This window comes from Haliotis rufescens, unplaced genomic scaffold (assembly GCF_023055435.1).
Source record: "Haliotis rufescens isolate VD_foot unplaced genomic scaffold, xgHalRufe1.0.p SCAF_33, whole genome shotgun sequence".
NCBI lineage: Eukaryota > Metazoa > Mollusca > Gastropoda > Lepetellida > Haliotidae > Haliotis > Haliotis rufescens.
Window position 1 is genome coordinate 4,882,253 of NW_025964035.1, and position 18,612 is coordinate 4,900,864.

Sequence of the window (18,612 nt, forward strand, 5' to 3'; positions counted from 1 at the left end):
AAAAATGAAACAAACAAGAAATCGAAATTCGATGGTGATGTATTTGATACGGATCTCATAGTTGTGTTTTAAACTGAGCAGTTGTTTGTTGTTTAACACAGGGCAGTTGTTTGTTGTTAAACACTGAGCAGTTGTTTGTTGTTTCAGCGACTGTTTTCAGCCTAGTAATGTTTTAATAACGAATTCTAATGTTTTGGTCAAATTTTCAAGTGTATACTTTCTTTTGCTCGGCAGTGTATTTTACAAAATAATTTTGCCTCAGATTTTACTATAAAAAGGATATGTTGGACGCCCTGAAAATAAAGATGGTGAGTGTGAAAATAATCAGCTTCTTCTTTCAGGATACGCCTTGATTCAGTGACCGAAAAATATTCGGTTTCTAACCAACATTCCAGAATAATTTAATATGGGTCTTAACAACGATACAATTGTTTGTTTCCGTTTCATTAGTCCTGACAGATATAGGTTACTGAAAGCTGAATGAAAAATTCTTTATGTTCAGTACCAGCAACAGAGATTGTATCACGGGAATACCGGAGCGGACTAACCTATTCCGGTACACTACCGATTGATTCAGTCACGCTTCTCAAACGGTTTAAAACGACCATCAAAATCCGAAAACCACCAACCGCCCCCGCAGTTTAAAAGGTCGGTAGTTCAAGGGTGTTTGGCCACAGTTGTGTTTCTATGTGGGATGGAGTCAGTCCTGAATCCAGTGTTATAAGCCATGTTAACGAGATGCGCTTTGTCGTCACCGAATACAGAGAAACCTCGTTAGCCCGGACACCGTTAATCCGGAGGGCATAACCTGACAGTTACTGCTGGGCTGACATTATTCTGGGACTATGACTTGTTATTCACGATACTCGTTAACCCGGATAATTTCAACAGAAAACCACCGTCCGGATAAACGGGATTTCACTGTACGCCAGCGGTAAATGAAATATCTTTCATAAAATTGTCAATTGTTTTATTTAAAAATGTTTTACTTCCCATATTCATTAGACTGACATTTAGACCTAGAAAAACTTATCTTACTTAAAAATATAAATCTACAAAATAAAAAAAATATGATAACCAAAATAGTCCACATTTAAATATTTTTTTATATTTTTATATTTAGTAGATTTATGTTTTTAAGTAAGATGACTTTTTTTCGGGTTCTAAATGACAGTCTCAAAAATATAAATCTACTTTATATAAAAAAAATTAAAATATCTAAATGTTGACTCTATTATTTTGGTTATCATATTTTTTTATTTTGTAGATTTATATTTTTAGGTAAGATAAGTTTTTCTTGTCTTATCAACATGGGAAGTAAAAAAAATTAGAAGTTCTTTATTTCACTTGAGTTGGACTACTTTTTTAATTTATTCTCTTGGGTATGTAAGACAGATTACATAAAATTTATGTTCATGTCCAGTTACGCACAATGTGAAGTAGGTAAGGTTAGGTTATTTGTTGTTTGACGCCGTACTCAGCAATAATCCAGTAATATGACGGCGGTCTTTAATTAATCGAGTCTGGACCAGACACTCCAGTGATTGATATCATGAGCATAAATCCAAGCAATTGGGATACGATGACATGCATCAACCACGTAGGCGAGCCTGACCCCCCGATCCCGTTAGTATCGTCTCACTACAAGCATAGTCGCCTTGTACGACAAGCATGGGTTGCTGAAGACCTATTCTACCGGATCTTCACGGTTCTGCAAACAGAGTAAGTAGTGGTGACCAACATGAAGTACATGAATGCTATCTTATTTTGTTATTGAATAGAAACTACCAGTTTTCTTTGAATTTTGTCTAAAGAGAGTTTTACTCATTTTGTATATACGTTGTTTTCTATGAAAACTATTGTATTCAAATATTAATTTTACCAAATATTATATTTTCCTGAGTAAAACATGCGAATAATGTAAAACATATTGTTCTGACATTGTTGGTTAAAGCTAAGTTAAGGTTTGAATGGCTGTCCGTATCTGTATCTGAACCAAATCAAAATCATCAGAGATTAAGTCCTCATTTATAGACTCGAATACACTGGAAAGACGTTCAGTACTGAGTACTTAATAATAATTGGTGTACACAGGGCAGTTTATATAAATCAAAACAATTGCCATGCCGCAATTCGAGTTGCGGTGACAACAGAATCAGATTAGCGAATGCAATAAAACTGACGATCACCCAAAGTGGTCCTCTTCACCGTCGGTGGTATATCTCTAATTCCTTTCGGAATTAAGCAAGGAGACAAGCCTATTGTGTCTCAATCGTTCCTCCCCGTACAAACGTCACAGGAACGTCAACTGCATCGTCAACAACGCCTGATCATTGAGTCATAAACTTCGTCGACTGCCGCTCGTCAAATGTGAGTTATTGCGTCTTAAGGCTAGGGTAATGACATGGTGATTAGCTACTTCCGAGAAACTATTATGGTGAAAGAGGTATTGGCCGATTGCCTCTACTGGCCCCATCTGGCGGTGTCTGAAAACACTAAAACTACTTTCCAAAATTTTCCTTCAACGTGCAACGTTTTTGTACTTGTAATCCGGTTAAATAGTTACAATTTGTATCTTGCAAGCAAAGATACAGAATATCTGTGTCTGGGGCAATCTGGAATGGACACAGCTGAGGTACAATGTGTGTAGAATGTAACAATGACTGTTATATAATAAATTTTGTGCCAACAGTTTGTTTTTAGCTGAAACAGGGGCGGTCGGGTAGCCTAGTGGTTAAAGCGTTAGCTCGTCGCGCCGAAAATCCGGGTTCGATTCCCGACAAGGGTACAATTACACTGTGTAAAGCCGATTTCTGGTGTCCCCCGCCGTGATATTGCTGGAATATTGCTAAAAGCGGCGTAAAACCACACTCACTCACTCTAGCTGAAATGAATGATTATTCAATATTCTCCAAAACCGTGTCGAACAACTACTAATGTCGATATAAAGCTTTGTTAAAAAAATAAAAAAATTCTTTATTTCACTTGAGTTGGACTTCTTTTTTAATTTATTCTCTTGGGTATGTAAGACAGATTACATAATTTTTTTGTTCATGTCCAGTTACGCACAATGTGAAGTAGGTAAGGTTAGGTTATTTGTTGTTTGACGCCGCACTCAGCAATAATCCAGTTATATGACGGCGATCTGTAAATAATCGAGTCTGGACAAGACAATCCAGTGATTGCCATCATGAGCATCGATCCACGCACTTGGGATACGATGACATGCATCAACCAAGTCAGCGAGAGGTAAATATGCATGACATGTTGAGATGTAGATTCGTACATCGTTATCAAGCTGGAGTGACACCGACCAAGTGATGAGTGAGTGAGTGAGTGAGTATGGTTTTACGCCGCTTTTAGCAATATTCCAGGAATATCACGGCGGGGGACACCAGAAAGGGTCTTCACACATTGTACCCATGTCGGGAATCGAACCCGGGTCTTCTGCGTGACGAGCGAACGCTTTAACCACTAGGCTACCCGACCGCCCCCCAAGTGATGAGAGGTATATATGCATGACATGTTGAGATGTAGATTCTTACACCGTTACACCCATTTAATGTAACATCTTTTCATTGCCTCCCCTAAGATACATTTCCTCCCTCACTATAATAAATTACCAGCCCCTAAATAATGTGTAAATTTAAAATTGAAACATTAGAACCCATGTATTTGGCACCCCAACTCTTTAGCTGTCACCACACAACGAGTGAGTGAGTGGGTAAGGAAGGGGGTATGGTTTAACGCCATTTTTGGTATATTTCTCTCACTATCATAGAGATTAATACCTGAACACCTTCGGCGCTTTAACCACTGGCCTACCCCATCGCACCCATCACAGAGAGAGAGAGAGGAAGTACTTACCATGCCATGCAGATATTTATTTATATATTCCACTGCAATCGACTAGACAGTCTATATATGTCAATGATACCCAATGGTAATTACAGAAAGGCTATGCCATAATACGACAGGAATGTGTGTGATAATGATGTCGACTTAATGAGTAAAGACGAACACAGCATCAAATATACTCCAATGATATCTGAGGAATAACAGAAGCGGTATAACCTGACGCTATACTCTTCTGGTTAAACTCATCACTTCCTGTACTGATCTGAAGTGTGCATAAACGGGAAACTCCGTGGGACATTATGGAGCTCGATTTCAACGAGACCGACAAACCGGAACCGGAAACTGTGACCCGGAAGGGAAAGAGATCCTCTGTTTCCGGTCCCTTTGTTTGTGCGTGGGTTCTCATATCGCTTGTTTTATGCGCTGTGATTGGTGGACTCCTGTATGTGATATTCCAAAAAGAGGCGGAGTGTAACGATAGAGCTGAGGGGTCAAGGACGACGCTTGTACAAGGCCGGAATGAGACCACTGTGGAGGGTATGAGGGGCCCGATCGTAGACTGTGAGTATAAGCCTTTATCCAAGCCATCATGTTCCAGTGATTGCCATCATGAGCATCGATCCACGCACTTGGGATACGATGACATGCATCAACCAAGTCAGCGAGAGGTAAATATGCATGACATGTTGAGATGTAGATTCGTACATCGTTATCAAGCTGGAGTGACACCGACCAAGTGATGAGTGAGTGAGTGAGTGAGTATGGTTTTACGCCGCTTTTAGCAATATTCCAGGAATATCACGGCGGGGGACACCAGAAAGGGTCTTCACACATTGTACCCATGTCGGGAATCGAACCCGGGTCTTCTGCGTGACGAGCGAACGCTTTAACCACTAGGCTACCCGACCGCCCCCCAAGTGATGAGAGGTATATATGCATGACATGTTGAGATGTAGATTCTTACACCGTTACACCCATTTAATGTAACATCTTTTCATTGCCTCCCCTAAGATACATTTCCTCCCTCACTATAATAAATTACCAGCCCCTAAATAATGTGTAAATTTAAAATTGAAACATTAGAACCCATGTATTTGGCACCCCAACTCTTTAGCTGTCACCACACAACGAGTGAGTGAGTGGGTAAGGAAGGGGGTATGGTTTAACGCCATTTTTGGTATATTTCTCTCACTATCATAGAGATTAATACCTGAACACCTTCGGCGCTTTAACCACTGGCCTACCCCATCGCACCCATCACAGAGAGAGAGAGAGGAAGTACTTACCATGCCATGCAGATATTTATTTATATATTCCACTGCAATCGACTAGACAGTCTATATATGTCAATGATACCCAATGGTAATTACAGAAAGGCTATGCCATAATACGACAGGAATGTGTGTGATAATGATGTCGACTTAATGAGTAAAGACGAACACAGCATCAAATATACTCCAATGATATCTGAGGAATAACAGAAGCGGTATAACCTGACGCTATACTCTTCTGGTTAAACTCATCACTTCCTGTACTGATCTGAAGTGTGCATAAACGGGAAACTCCGTGGGACATTATGGAGCTCGATTTCAACGAGACCGACAAACCGGAACCGGAAACTGTGACCCGGAAGGGAAAGAGATCCTCTGTTTCCGGTCCCTTTGTTTGTGCGTGGGTTCTCATATCGCTTGTTTTATGCGCTGTGATTGGTGGACTCCTGTATGTGATATTCCAAAAAGAGGCGGAGTGTAACGATAGAGCTGAGGGGTCAAGGACGACGCTTGTACAAGGCCGGAATGAGACCACTGTGGAGGGTATGAGGGGCCCGATCGTAGACTGTGAGTATAAGCCTTTATCCAAGCCATCATGTTCCCATATGAACATAAGCCTTTATCCGTGCCCACGTGTTCCTATATGAACCCTATCGGGGACTGTGAGTATAAGCCTTTATCCATGCCGACATGTTCCTATATAAACCCTATCAGGAGTGTGAGTATAAGCCTTTATCCATGCCCACATGTTCCTATATAAACCCTATCAGGACTGTGAGTATAAGCCTTTATCCAAGCCATCATGTTCCCATATGAACCCTATCAGGACTGTGAATATAAGCCTTAATCCAAGCCATCATGTTCCTATATCAACCCTATCAGGACTGTGAGTATAAGCCTTTATCCATGCCCACGTGTTCCTATATCAACCCTATCGGGGACTGTAAGTATAAGCCTTTATCCATGCCCACGTGTTCCTATATCAACCCTATCGGGGACTGTGAGTATAAGCCTTTATCCATGCCCACATGTTCCTATATGAACTCTATCAGGACTGTGAGTATAAGCCTTTATCCATGCCCACATGTCCCTATATAAACCCTATCAGGACTGTGAGTATAAGCCTTTATCCATGCCCACATGTTCCTATATGAACCCTATCGGGGACTGTGAGTATAAGCCTTTATCCATGCCCACGTGTTCCTATATAAACCCTATCGGGGACTGTGAATATAAGCCTTTATCCGTGCCCACGTGTTCCTATATGAACCCTATCAGGACTGTGAGTATAAGCCTTTATCCAAGCCATCATGTCCCTATATGAACCCTATCAGGACTGTGAGTATAAGCCTTTATCCATGCCCAGATGTCCCTACATAAACCCTATCGGGGACTGTGAGTATAAGCCTTTATCCATGCCCACATGTTCCTATATGAACCCTATCAGGACTGTGAGCGTAAGCCTTTATCCATGCCAACATGTTCCTATATATACCCTATCAGGACTGTGAGTATAAGCCTTTTATCCATGCCCACGTGTTCCTATATGAACCCTATCGGGGACTGTGAGTATAAGCCTTTTATCCATGCCCACGTGTTCCTATATGAACCCTATCGGGGACTGTGAGTATAAGCCGTTATCCATGCCCACGTGTTCCTATATAAACCCTATCAGGACTGTGAGTATAAGCCTTTATCCATGCCCACATGTTCCTATATGAACCCTATCAGGACTGTGAGCGTAAGCCTTTATCCATGCCAACATGTTCCTATATATACCCTATCAGGACTGTGAGTATAAGCCTTTATCCATGCCTACGTGTTCCTATATATACCCTATCAGGACTGTGAGTATAAGCCTTTATCCATGCCCACGTGTTCCAATAAGAGGAACCCTAAAGACGATTGTGATTACATAAATCAAAAGCTGCATCTTTCAATATTTAAAAAAAAGTGCATTTCTTAAATTTATGTCTGAATAGTAAATAATAGTTCAGAAAGAAATATTGAAGTTGTCCTCCTGTGTAAAACAATACCGTCTACCATGCAGCTTAAATAAACCAAATCAAGATAAATAAACTAAATGTAATATAAACTAAACTAAACCATACACTCACCCTTAAACACAATCTTTATATCAAACGCCCTTGAAGATCCGGGGTAGAATAGGTCCTCAGCAACCCATGCTTACCGTAAAATGTGACTATGCTTCTCGTAAGAGGCGAATAACGGGATCGGTTGGTCAGGGTTGATGCATGTCATCGATCCCAACTGCGTGGATCGATGCTCGTGATGTGTATCACTGGATTGTCTGGTCCAGACTCGATTATATACAGAACGCCGTCATACAGCTGGAATATTCCTGAGTGCGGCGTTAAACAACAAACCAAACCAAAACTATATAAAAAATAATAATCTGTACATAATACTGTACAAAATAATTATTTGCCTCAGATTAGACACACCGATTGTTTGCTGGGCGTGATGGATGGCGTGAATAAATATTGTTTTTTTTATTACCCGAAAATGTGACCGACTAAATGTCAACAAAAATCATCCGCTCTCACGATGCATTCGTTATGTCAGATGCAACTAGTCATCAGTTTGTGACATCTTCATTCCTATTAATTAACAGTAATTACCACGTCAATGTAATTGCAATTATCTTAGATGATACCGTTAACTATTGTGACTTTTACGCGTGGAAAACCACGTTGAAGTAAGCCTGTGCATGACCTATATAGGATGGTATCGGAAACTGTCGCAAGTAGAAATATGCCTGTGGACAATATAGTATGGAGAGAAAGGGAGCCGCTTTAAAGAGAAGTTACGGAAGCCTTTTAGGGTCATTTGTTTCTTAACCTTTTTCTTGAAATTTCAAGTAAGTATCTTGAAATATCAAGATGTTAAGTTGAAATGTCAAGATACTAAGTTCAAATTTCAAGAGACTTAGATGACATTTGAAGATGCTATGATGAAATTTCAAGATGATATGTTGAAATTTCAAGATATTAACTTTAAATTTCAACTTATTATCTTGAAATTTCAAGAAAAAAACCCAAAACCATATGGCCCTAAAAGGCTTCCGTAAGAAGTACTTTAATGGTTTGTTATTTCGAAAACCTGTTCCGTCGGGTTCGTTGGTGCTGTGTAAACTAGCGCTGAATATGACGTAGGCAAATTTGATCGAAAATAACCAACGGACTACAACCAATAACATTACAGTGAGGAGCGAAAGAAACTACCTCTCAACAGATTTTATCAGATGTTTTAATTTCAACTTAACCAATTTATTTTCACACAAAATTACCCAGCCACAGATTAATTTTTACAATCTTTTGCAGGCATGAGTGATGGTTAAATAGACATAATTAAATTTAACAACAGTTCTTTCAATTTCCAATTGCATAAAAAACAAGCTCGGTACACTTTCTGTTGCCCGTCATTTTGTGTTTTTTCTAGGTTCGTGGGTGTTATTCGGTATTCGGTCCCAAGAAACATCTCTTGGAACTATGGAATACTACAAGGGACATTGTCGCCCTTGCAAAAACAAGCAAAACGTGTCAAAATTAGCCAAACGCGCGACATTGCGACATTGGCCATTTGTCGCTTTGTCGCGTTGTCGCATTGTCGCGCTTTGCGGGATCTTTTTTATGTTACCAAAGCGCTACAATGCGACAAAGCGACATTTTTCAAGGTGAAAAAAAGCAAACCATATTGTCATTGGTTCCTTTGTTTTAGAGTCATTGGAACTAAATACCACTGGAGTTCGCCATTCCTGCGCAGCGTAGATTAATTCACTCTGTGTGCGTGCGCACCACTATTAGTAAAGAGCGACAAAGGACATTATCAAGATGCCGCATTTAAACATTTTAGATTTTAACATCTCTTAGAACCCCAAAAATATTCTTCAAAGCACAACAACACGACAATTGGCGTTTTGGTTAATTTTGAAGCTGTATGCTTGTTTTTGTAAGGGCGACTTCGCGACTATGTCCCTTCCAGGATTACATGGGTAATATTTGTTTTACAATTCCAGATAACGAGTCTGACGTCACGACCTTATGTCCCCCTGAAGGTGGTGCGTGTTCATCCCGCCCAGCTTTGTCAACACTAGAATTACGTACACTCAATCAGACTTCCCTCAACCTTCCAAATCTACCAAGAGTGATCTACCCTTATCATTACGACCTTGAACTCTTTCCGGATTTTTACGGAAGTGTGGAGGATATGGCTGCCGACGGGAAAGTGTCCATATATTTCACGGTGCTTGACAAGACAGCTGCTATAACCGTCAATGTTTTAGAGTTGGACATCGATGAGGATTCGGTGAGGTTAGATCCCGTAGCACCTTCCAATGACGGTCCTGGTGTTCGCGGCATCAGCTACAAGAACCAGTCTCAGCTGCTCGTCATTCAACTCGACACAGAAATACCTCCCCTTGGAAGGTATAAAATTCAGATAAAGTACCGGGCTCCCGTTGACTTCGGACCTCATGGGATTTATGCCTATTCTTACGTCGATGCCGAGGGAAAGATATCGTAAGACTGCTAGTGTTGTTTATCTATTATATCGTTATAAATAAACTGCAAGCGATTCCATGCCATTTGACTGACTAATACACTTAAACGATGTAGCCCACGCCCACTAACTGATTGGCTGACCCTAGCGTGGGCGGGGCTTGTTTTCAGCATTGCGCAAAACGATCACTGATTTCGTATTGTTGTCAAGCGTTTTTTGTGTTTATCATTAATTAGGCAGTCTGTAAAGTAATTATTGTTGTCATATCTGTTTAAAAGAATTGACTTCAAAATATGTTTTGCATTTATGGAGATATAAACATTAACACCAGTGCACATATTTTGCGTACTTACACATGCGTTCCAGCATTTGGGTTCATACTTCCATTAACGACCCGGGGTAGAACAGGTCTAAAGCAACCCATGCTTGCCGTAAAAATCGATTATGCTTGTCGTAAGAGGTGACTAACGGGATCGGGTGGTCAGGCTCGCTGACTTGGTTGATGCATGTCATCGATCCCAATTGCGTGGATCGATGTTCATGATGTCAATGACTGGATTGTCTGGTCCAGACTCGATTACTTCAAGACCGCCGTCATATAGCTGAAATATTGCTGAGTGCGGCGTTAAACAAAAAACAAAACTTCCATTAACGCAAACAATAGTGAAATCAGTTCTTAATATATCCATCAGTGGAACTGTGGTTTCGGCCGCCGTGATATTACTGGAATATTGCTAAAATCGGTGTAAAACCATACTTACTCACTAACTCAATCACTAAATGGAAATGATAGGCTTGATGGTGAGTTAACAATTTAATCATTATGTACGCATGCGTGGAAGCAGCCCTGACTTGATTCAGCAAGTGACGTCATACTCTGTGACGTCATGATGTAGTGTCCTATAACAAACCAAATCCCAGTTTATGTTCAAAAAGATATTTGGTATAAGAAATTGGATATACTACAAAATTAGCGTCTCCACTTCTATTCAGCAAGACAGCCACAACGTACTTCAACGATGGCTTTGCGAGAAGAGCATTTCCCTGTTTCGACGAACCGTCCTTCAAAACGACCTTCAACTTGACCTTACTGTGGAGGGCTTCAGAGAAATTTAGCACGTGGTCCAACACTGAAATTTGGTATCAAGAACCTCGGTATGGAATTGAATTTTCTTGATATGCATGGTATGTAATGGAGAATTTTATGAATGTAGATACTTCAAAAACGCTCCCATTTTTCCGTTAAAAAATATTCCATTTGTTGATTTTGACAGGCAAAATGGCATCCTAGCCGATGTCTACCAACGAACACCGAAAATGTCCACATGCGACTTGGCATTTACTGTCGGTAACTACGCTTATCTTCAGAACATAACCTCAGCAGGAGTCAAGGTCAGTACGTCGTCATCTGCATCATATATCTGCGTCTTTATTTTTCAAGTATGTACTGTATTCATCACGTCTTCATCCCCGTGAAGATCCAGCTTAGAATTGTATTTCAGCAACCCGTGCTAGCCGTGAGACCCGTGAAGATCCAGAATAGAATTGTATTTCAGCAACCCGTGCTTGTCGTACTAGGCGACTATGCTTGTCCTAAGAGGCGACTAACGGGATCGGGTGGTCAGGCTCGCTGACTTGGTTGATTCATCGTATCCGCATTGCGTGGATCGATACTCATGATGTCAATCACTGGATTGTCTTAATCGGATTCGATTACATGCAGACCGCCGTCATACAGCTCGATTATTGCTGAGTGTGGCGTTAAACAAGAAACAAACATTTACACGTGTAACTGTAGCTATTTATGAGAGCAACGCGTACTGTGAATACTTATATCTTTTACTTTTTTGCACTCGGCTCTTTACCTCAAAGAAAGGCACATCCAAGGTGCAGGCGCCAGTGTCAGTTTATGTTGTTGAAACAGTTGCTGTTTGTATTTCAGTTCCGTACTGTTGCAAGGCCAGATGAGCTTCCCAGAGTACAGCTGCTCCACAAGCATGGGTCTGCTGTATTTGATTGGTTTGAGAACACGTTCGATCCACCTTATCCGCTATCCAAATATGGTAGGCTAAATAAGCAATGACAACAGACAATGACCATTAGGCAACAGACAATGACCATTAGGCAATAGATAATGACTACTAGGCAACAGACAATGACAACATTAGGGAACAGACAATGACAACATTAGGGAACAGACAATGACAACATTAGAGAACAGACAATGACAACATTAGAAAACAGACAATGACAACATTAGGGAACAGACAATGACAACACTGGGGAACAGACAATGACAACATTAGGGAACAGACAATGACAACATTAGACAACAGACAATGACAACATTAGGGAACAGACAATGACAACATTAGGGAACAGACAATGACAACATTAGGGAATAGACAATGACAACATTAGGGAACAGACAATGACAACATTAGGCAACAGACAATGACAACATTAGGGAACAGACAATGACAACATTAGGCAACAGACAATGACAACATTAGGGAACAGACAATGACAACATTAGAGAACAGACAATGACAACATTAGGGAACAGACAATGAGAACAGTAGACAACAGACAATGACAACATTAGGCAACAGACAATGACAACATTAGGCAACAGACAATGACAACATTAGAGAACAGACAATGACAACATTAGGGAACAGACAATGACAACATTAGGGAACAGACAATGACAACATTAGGCAACAGACAATGACAACATTAGGGAACAGACAATGACAACATTAGGCAACAGACAATGACAACATTAGGGAACAGACAATGACAACATTAGACAACAGACAATGACAACATTAGAGAACAGACAATGACAACATTAGGGAACAGACAATGACAACATTAGGGAACAGACAATGACAACATTAGGCAACAGACAATGACAACATTAGGGAACAGACAATGACAACATTAGGGAACAGACAATGACAACATTAGGTAACAGACAATGACAACATTAGAGAACAGACAATGACAACATTAGGCAACAGACAATGACAACATTAGGCAACAGACAATGACAACATTAGGCAACAGACAATGACAACATTAGGCAACAGACAATGACAACATTAGGCAACAGACAATGACAACATTAGAGAACAGACAATGACAACATTAGAGAACAGACAACGACAACATTAGGGAACAGACAATGACAACATTAGGGAACAGACAATGACAACATTAGGGAACAGACAGTGACAACATTAGAGAACAGACAATGACAACATTAGGGAACAGACAACGACAACATTAGGGAACAGACAATGACAACATTAGGGAACAGACAATGACAAAATTAGAGAACAGACAGTGACAACATTAGAGAACAGACAACGACAACATTAGGGAACAGACAATGACAACATTAGAGAACAGACAATGACAACATTAGAGAACAGACAACGACAACATTAGAGAACAGACAATGACAACATTAGAGAACAGACAATGACAACATTAGAGAACAGACAATGACAACATTAGGGAACAGGCAACGACAACATTAGGGAACAGACAATGACAACATTAGGGAACAGACAATGACAACATTAGGGAACAGACAGTGACAACATTAGGGAACAGACAGTGACAACATTAGAGAACAGACAATGACAACATTAGAGAACAGACAATGACAACATTAGAGAACAGACAACGACAACATTAGGGAACAGACAATGACAACATTAGGGAACAGACAATGACAACATTAGGGAACAGACAATGACAACATTAGGCAACAGACAATGACAACATTAGAGAACAGACAATGACAACATTAGGGAACAGACAATGACAACATTAGGGAACAGACAGTGACAACATTAGGGAACAGACAGTGACAACATTAGAGAACAGACAATGACAACATTAGAGAACAGACAATGACAACATTAGGGAACAGACAATGACAACATTAGGGAACAGACAATGACAACATTAGGCAACAGACAATGACAACATTAGGGAACAGACAATGACAACATTAGAAAACAGACAACGACAACATTAGGGAACAGACAATGACAACATTAGGGAACAGACAGTGACAACATTAGGGAACAGACAGTGACAACATTAGAGAACAGACAATGACAACATTAGAGAACAGACAATGACAACATTAGAGAACAGACAACGACAACATTAGGGAACAGACAATGACAACATTAGGGAACAGACAATGACAACATTAGGGAACAGACAATGACAACATTAGGCAACAGACAATGACAACATTAGAGAACAGACAATGACAACATTAGGGAACAGACAATGACAACATTAGGGAACAGACAGTGACAACATTAGGGAACAGACAGTGACAACATTAGAGAACAGACAATGACAACATTAGAGAACAGACAATGACAACATTAGGGAACAGACAATGACAACATTAGGGAACAGACAATGACAACATTAGGCAACAGACAATGACAACATTAGGGAACAGACAATGACAACATTAGAAAACAGACAACGACAACATTAGGGAACAGACAATGACAACATTAGGGAACAGACAATGACAAAATTAGGGAACAGACAATGACAACATTAGGGAACAGACAATGAGAACAGTAGACAACAGACAATGACAGCATTAGGGAACAGACAATGACAACATTAGGGAACAGACAATGACAACATTAGGGAACAGACAATGACAACATTAGGCAACAGACAATGACAACATTAGGGAACAGACAATGACAACACTAGGGAACAGACAATGACAACATTAGGGAACAGACAATGACAACATTAGGGAACAGACAATGACAACGTTAGAGAACAGACAATGACAACATTAGGCAACAGACAATGACAACACTAGGCAACAGACAATGACAACATTAGGCAATAGACAATGACAACAGTAGACAACAGACAATGGCAACATTAGGGAACAGACAATGACAACATTAGGCAACAGACAATGACAACATTAGGCAACAGACAGTGACAACATTAGAGAACAGACAATGACAACATTAGGGAACAGACAATGACAACATTAGGGAACAGACAATGACAACATTAGGGAACAGACAATGACAACATTAGGCAACAGACAATGACAACATTAGGGAACAGACAATGACAACACTAGGCAACAGACAATGACAACATTAGGCAATAGACAATGACAACAGTAGACAACAGACAATGGCAACATTATGGCAACAGGAGACAACAGACAATTGAACTGACAATATTAAGCAACAGACAATGACAACAGTCAAAAATAAAAAAACAGGCAACAAATTGGACAACAGACAAAGACTACAGACGAACGGAAAACAGACGACAAAAGACAACAGACAACAATAGACAAATCAGTCTCCTAGAGCAACTACTTTGGTGGACGTGTAGATATTGTTATCATAGACGTGAGAAACAGGGGACGAACAGAGCAATGAATTGTAATAAAAATGAATTTAATGTTCCAGATGTCGTGAAAAATCCGGGGTGGAATAGATCTTCAGCACCCCATGCTTGCCGTAAAAAGGCGACTATGCTTGTCGTAAAAGGCGACTAACGAAATCGGGTGGTCAGTCGGGTGGAATCGTATCCTAATTGCGTGGATCGATGCTCATGGTGTCAATCACTGGATTGCCTGGTCCAGACTCGCAACATAATTCTAGCTTTGTCTACAAAGATGTACACATGCACTCCTTCAGACAACGTCGTGGTACGGAACGTGAAACACGTCGTCGTTGAACACTGGGGTAGCACGACACTCCGGGGGACATCAGTGTACACAGAGGAGGGACGCATCGCGGAGCAGCGACTTGCACGACTCACCGCTCAAGGAGTCTCTCAACAGGTATGGGTCTGCATCCTCCCGTGTATTAAATCTCTATTATATTATGATACGTACCATGGATCTGTTTGCCACCACAACCTCGGACGTGATGTCACCGCCTCCATCGCTTTTGTCACTAACCAAGCACAGAATTTCTCTCGCTCCTATAGGTAATTTGATTGGACGGCTATTTTTAGCGTCGTGCCAATCGGGGAAAGGATCCCTTACACGATTCATATGTAAAATGATGGACATGTAATCTGAGGAAAACTGTTAACTTAAGAGCAATTGTTGAATACTGGGGAAACTAGAGAACATGTTGCCTTACGTTTGTTTGTTTGTTAGTTTGTTTTTGTTTGTTGTTCAACGCCTGACTCAGCAATATTTCATCTATATGACGTCGGTTTGTTTGTCCGGTTCTTTGTTGTTTTACGCCGCAATATTCCGTCTGTCTGTAATTAATCGAGACCAGATTTTCCAGTGATTGACATCATGAGCATGGATCTACGAAACTGGGACACGATGACATGCATCAACCAAGTCAGCGAGCCTGACCATCCGCGTAATGAAGAACGCAATAGAAGAGGTTCGATGGCGAGCTGATGAAATTTATGACTACTTTGAAGAAGTTGAGCTGACTGAGGATGATTGAGTGTTATAGCTACTATATAGCTTTGCTCATTTTCTCGTTGATCCAGTCAATAATTCCTTGTTCCGCTGTCAAAGTAAGCCGCCATTTTGGTTTGAGAACGAAGCGACCTTAGTCAGCGATTGTTTCGCTTGCAAGCGGCTGAAAGTTTTGCAGCGCCTCCCTATTCTCTACCCGAATCTGGAATTTTGCTGAGTGCGGCTTTAAACAACAAACAAAACAAAAACATTATCCCAGTGCATCTATTTAACAAACATTAACCATTCGCAGCACTAGCAGCCTATACTCATCCCCTTTAAGAGACTTGCTGGCTTCCTGGTTTCCTCAAAGAGTTACTTTTCTTTCACCTCATACAGACCTCCATATCGTGTACTGTACTCTAGTCTACTTTGATATGTTCACTTGAATATTTAACAGAACAGAACATTCGTCTTGATCACCGAATACTGCTGCCTATGAGGTTTCCGTGACTAAGATCCCCCGTCTCGTGTTTTGCAGTGGTTTGGAGACCTGGTGACCCCCGCTGGCGAGGAGTGGGCGTGGCTGAGTAAAGGCATTGCCACGTTTCTTGATTCGTATGCATTGGCTCAAATCTACCCTGAATGGCGTGAGGTATTAAGAAAATAATGAGTAACCAGCTGCGATAAATTACGGATTATCTGTCTGGATAACGAACGAACGAACGAACGAACGAACGAACGAGTGAGTAAGAGGCAAGTGAGTGTAGTGAGTTGGTTTGACGCCTCCGTCGTCAGTTCTATCAATGCGTGTCAGTTTGATGTGGAGAAAAGCCATAGGTGTGCAGACCTTAGACGTTAAACACTTCTTAAGACCCCTGTGCACGGGGACCGCCTCAGTGGTCTAGTAGTAGAGAATCCACCCGGAGAACGGAAGGTCCGGAGTTCGATCCCCGGCCGCGTCATACCAAAAGACGTTAAAAGATGGTACTTGTTGTTACCCTGCCTGGCGCTCGACATTATGGGGCTAAAACAAGGACTTGTCGGCTCGGAGTCAGTATACTGTGTCTGAGTGGGGTATTCATGTTAAACCCGGCATGGTATCTCAATGGGCTAGCATCAGTCCGGACTAGTACAAGCAGCCACACACACGTGCATGCACGTCGCTGTATAAGTGCAATAATCTTGGACGCGACGTTAAACCCCATTTCACCTTTCACCTAAACCCTTTGCACGAGTATGGTGCTGACAAACCTGCTAACATAATCAGGGCGAACCAGGATTCGAACCCCGTTCAACAAGGGTCATCCTCTGGCGATTGCATATTATAATCATGAAATTATCTAGGATATAAAACTAAGTGCCTATGAGAGGCGAATTGGTACAAACAATGTTTTGTTAAATGTTCTTTTTTTCCTAAATTTAGAGGTATACAAGTATGCAAAGCCATAACATAAACTATGTGTCATTTGTGTATTATTCTTTTCTTTCCGGTTGTCTCTGAAATACCAGTATAAGTCGCCTGGCCATACCATTGGTTATAATTATAATTCATATTCCAATTTGGGAATTGTACTGACATTTGCTGCAGACTCGGTGTCGGGAGTAAAATAAAGCTCAGAATAATATATATCAACTATTTTCATTCCAGATGGAGATGTTTGTTGCGAGAGTACACAGTAGCATGAGGGTGGACGTGGATATAACGCGACCCGTCAGCATTACACCAGACAAGGATGATCAGATGACGAAGGAGAAGGTAGATACACAGTAGCTTGAGGATGAACGTGGATATAACGTGACCCGTCAGCATTACACCAGACAAGGATGATCAGATGACGAAGGAGAAGGTAGGTGGTACACAGTAGCTTGAGGGTGGACGTGGATATAACGTGACCCGTCAGCATTATACCAGACAAGGATGATCAGATGACGAAGGAGAAGGTAGGTGGTATACAGTAGCTTGAGGGTGGACGCGGATATAACGCGACCCGTCAGCATTACACCAGACAAGGATGATCAGATGACGAAGGAGAAGGTAGGTGGTACACAGTAGCTTGAGGGTGGACGTGGATATAACGTGACCCGTCAGCATAACACCAGACAAGGATGATCAGATGTCGAAGGAGAAGGTAGGTGGTACACAGTAGCTTGAGGGTGGACCTGGATATAACGCGACCCGTCAGCATTACACCAGACAAGGATGATCAGATGACGAAGGAGAAGGTAGGTGGTACACAGTAGCTTGAGGGTGGACGTTGATATAACGTGACCCGTCAGCATTACACCAGGCAAGGATGATCGGATTACGGAGAAGGTAGGTAGACAGTAGCTTGAGGATGGACGCGGATATAACGCGACCCGTCAGCATTACACCAGACAAGGATGATCAGATGACGAAGGAGAAGGTAGGTATACAGTAGCGTGAGGGTGGACGTGGATATAACGCGACCGGTCAGCATTACACCAGACAAGGATGATCAGATGACGAAGGAGAAGGTA

The 18,612-nt window shown here is 41.2% G+C and overlaps 1 protein-coding gene across 1 annotated transcript; it reads left to right on the forward strand.

Moving 5' to 3' along the window:
* The first annotated feature begins 5,335 nt into the window (after positions 1–5,335).
* On the forward strand, positions 5,336–17,884 carry LOC124150268 (aminopeptidase 1-like). Its single transcript, XM_048380784.1, has 8 exons — positions 5,336–5,696; positions 9,169–9,670; positions 10,644–10,805; positions 10,925–11,042; positions 11,593–11,713; positions 15,380–15,525; positions 16,652–16,765; positions 17,762–17,884. The coding sequence occupies exons 1-8, from the start codon at positions 5,435–5,437 to the stop codon at positions 17,882–17,884; spliced, it is 1,548 nt and encodes a 515-aa protein (XP_048236741.1). The 5' UTR covers positions 5,336–5,434.
* Positions 17,885–18,612: the final 728 nt, after the last annotated feature.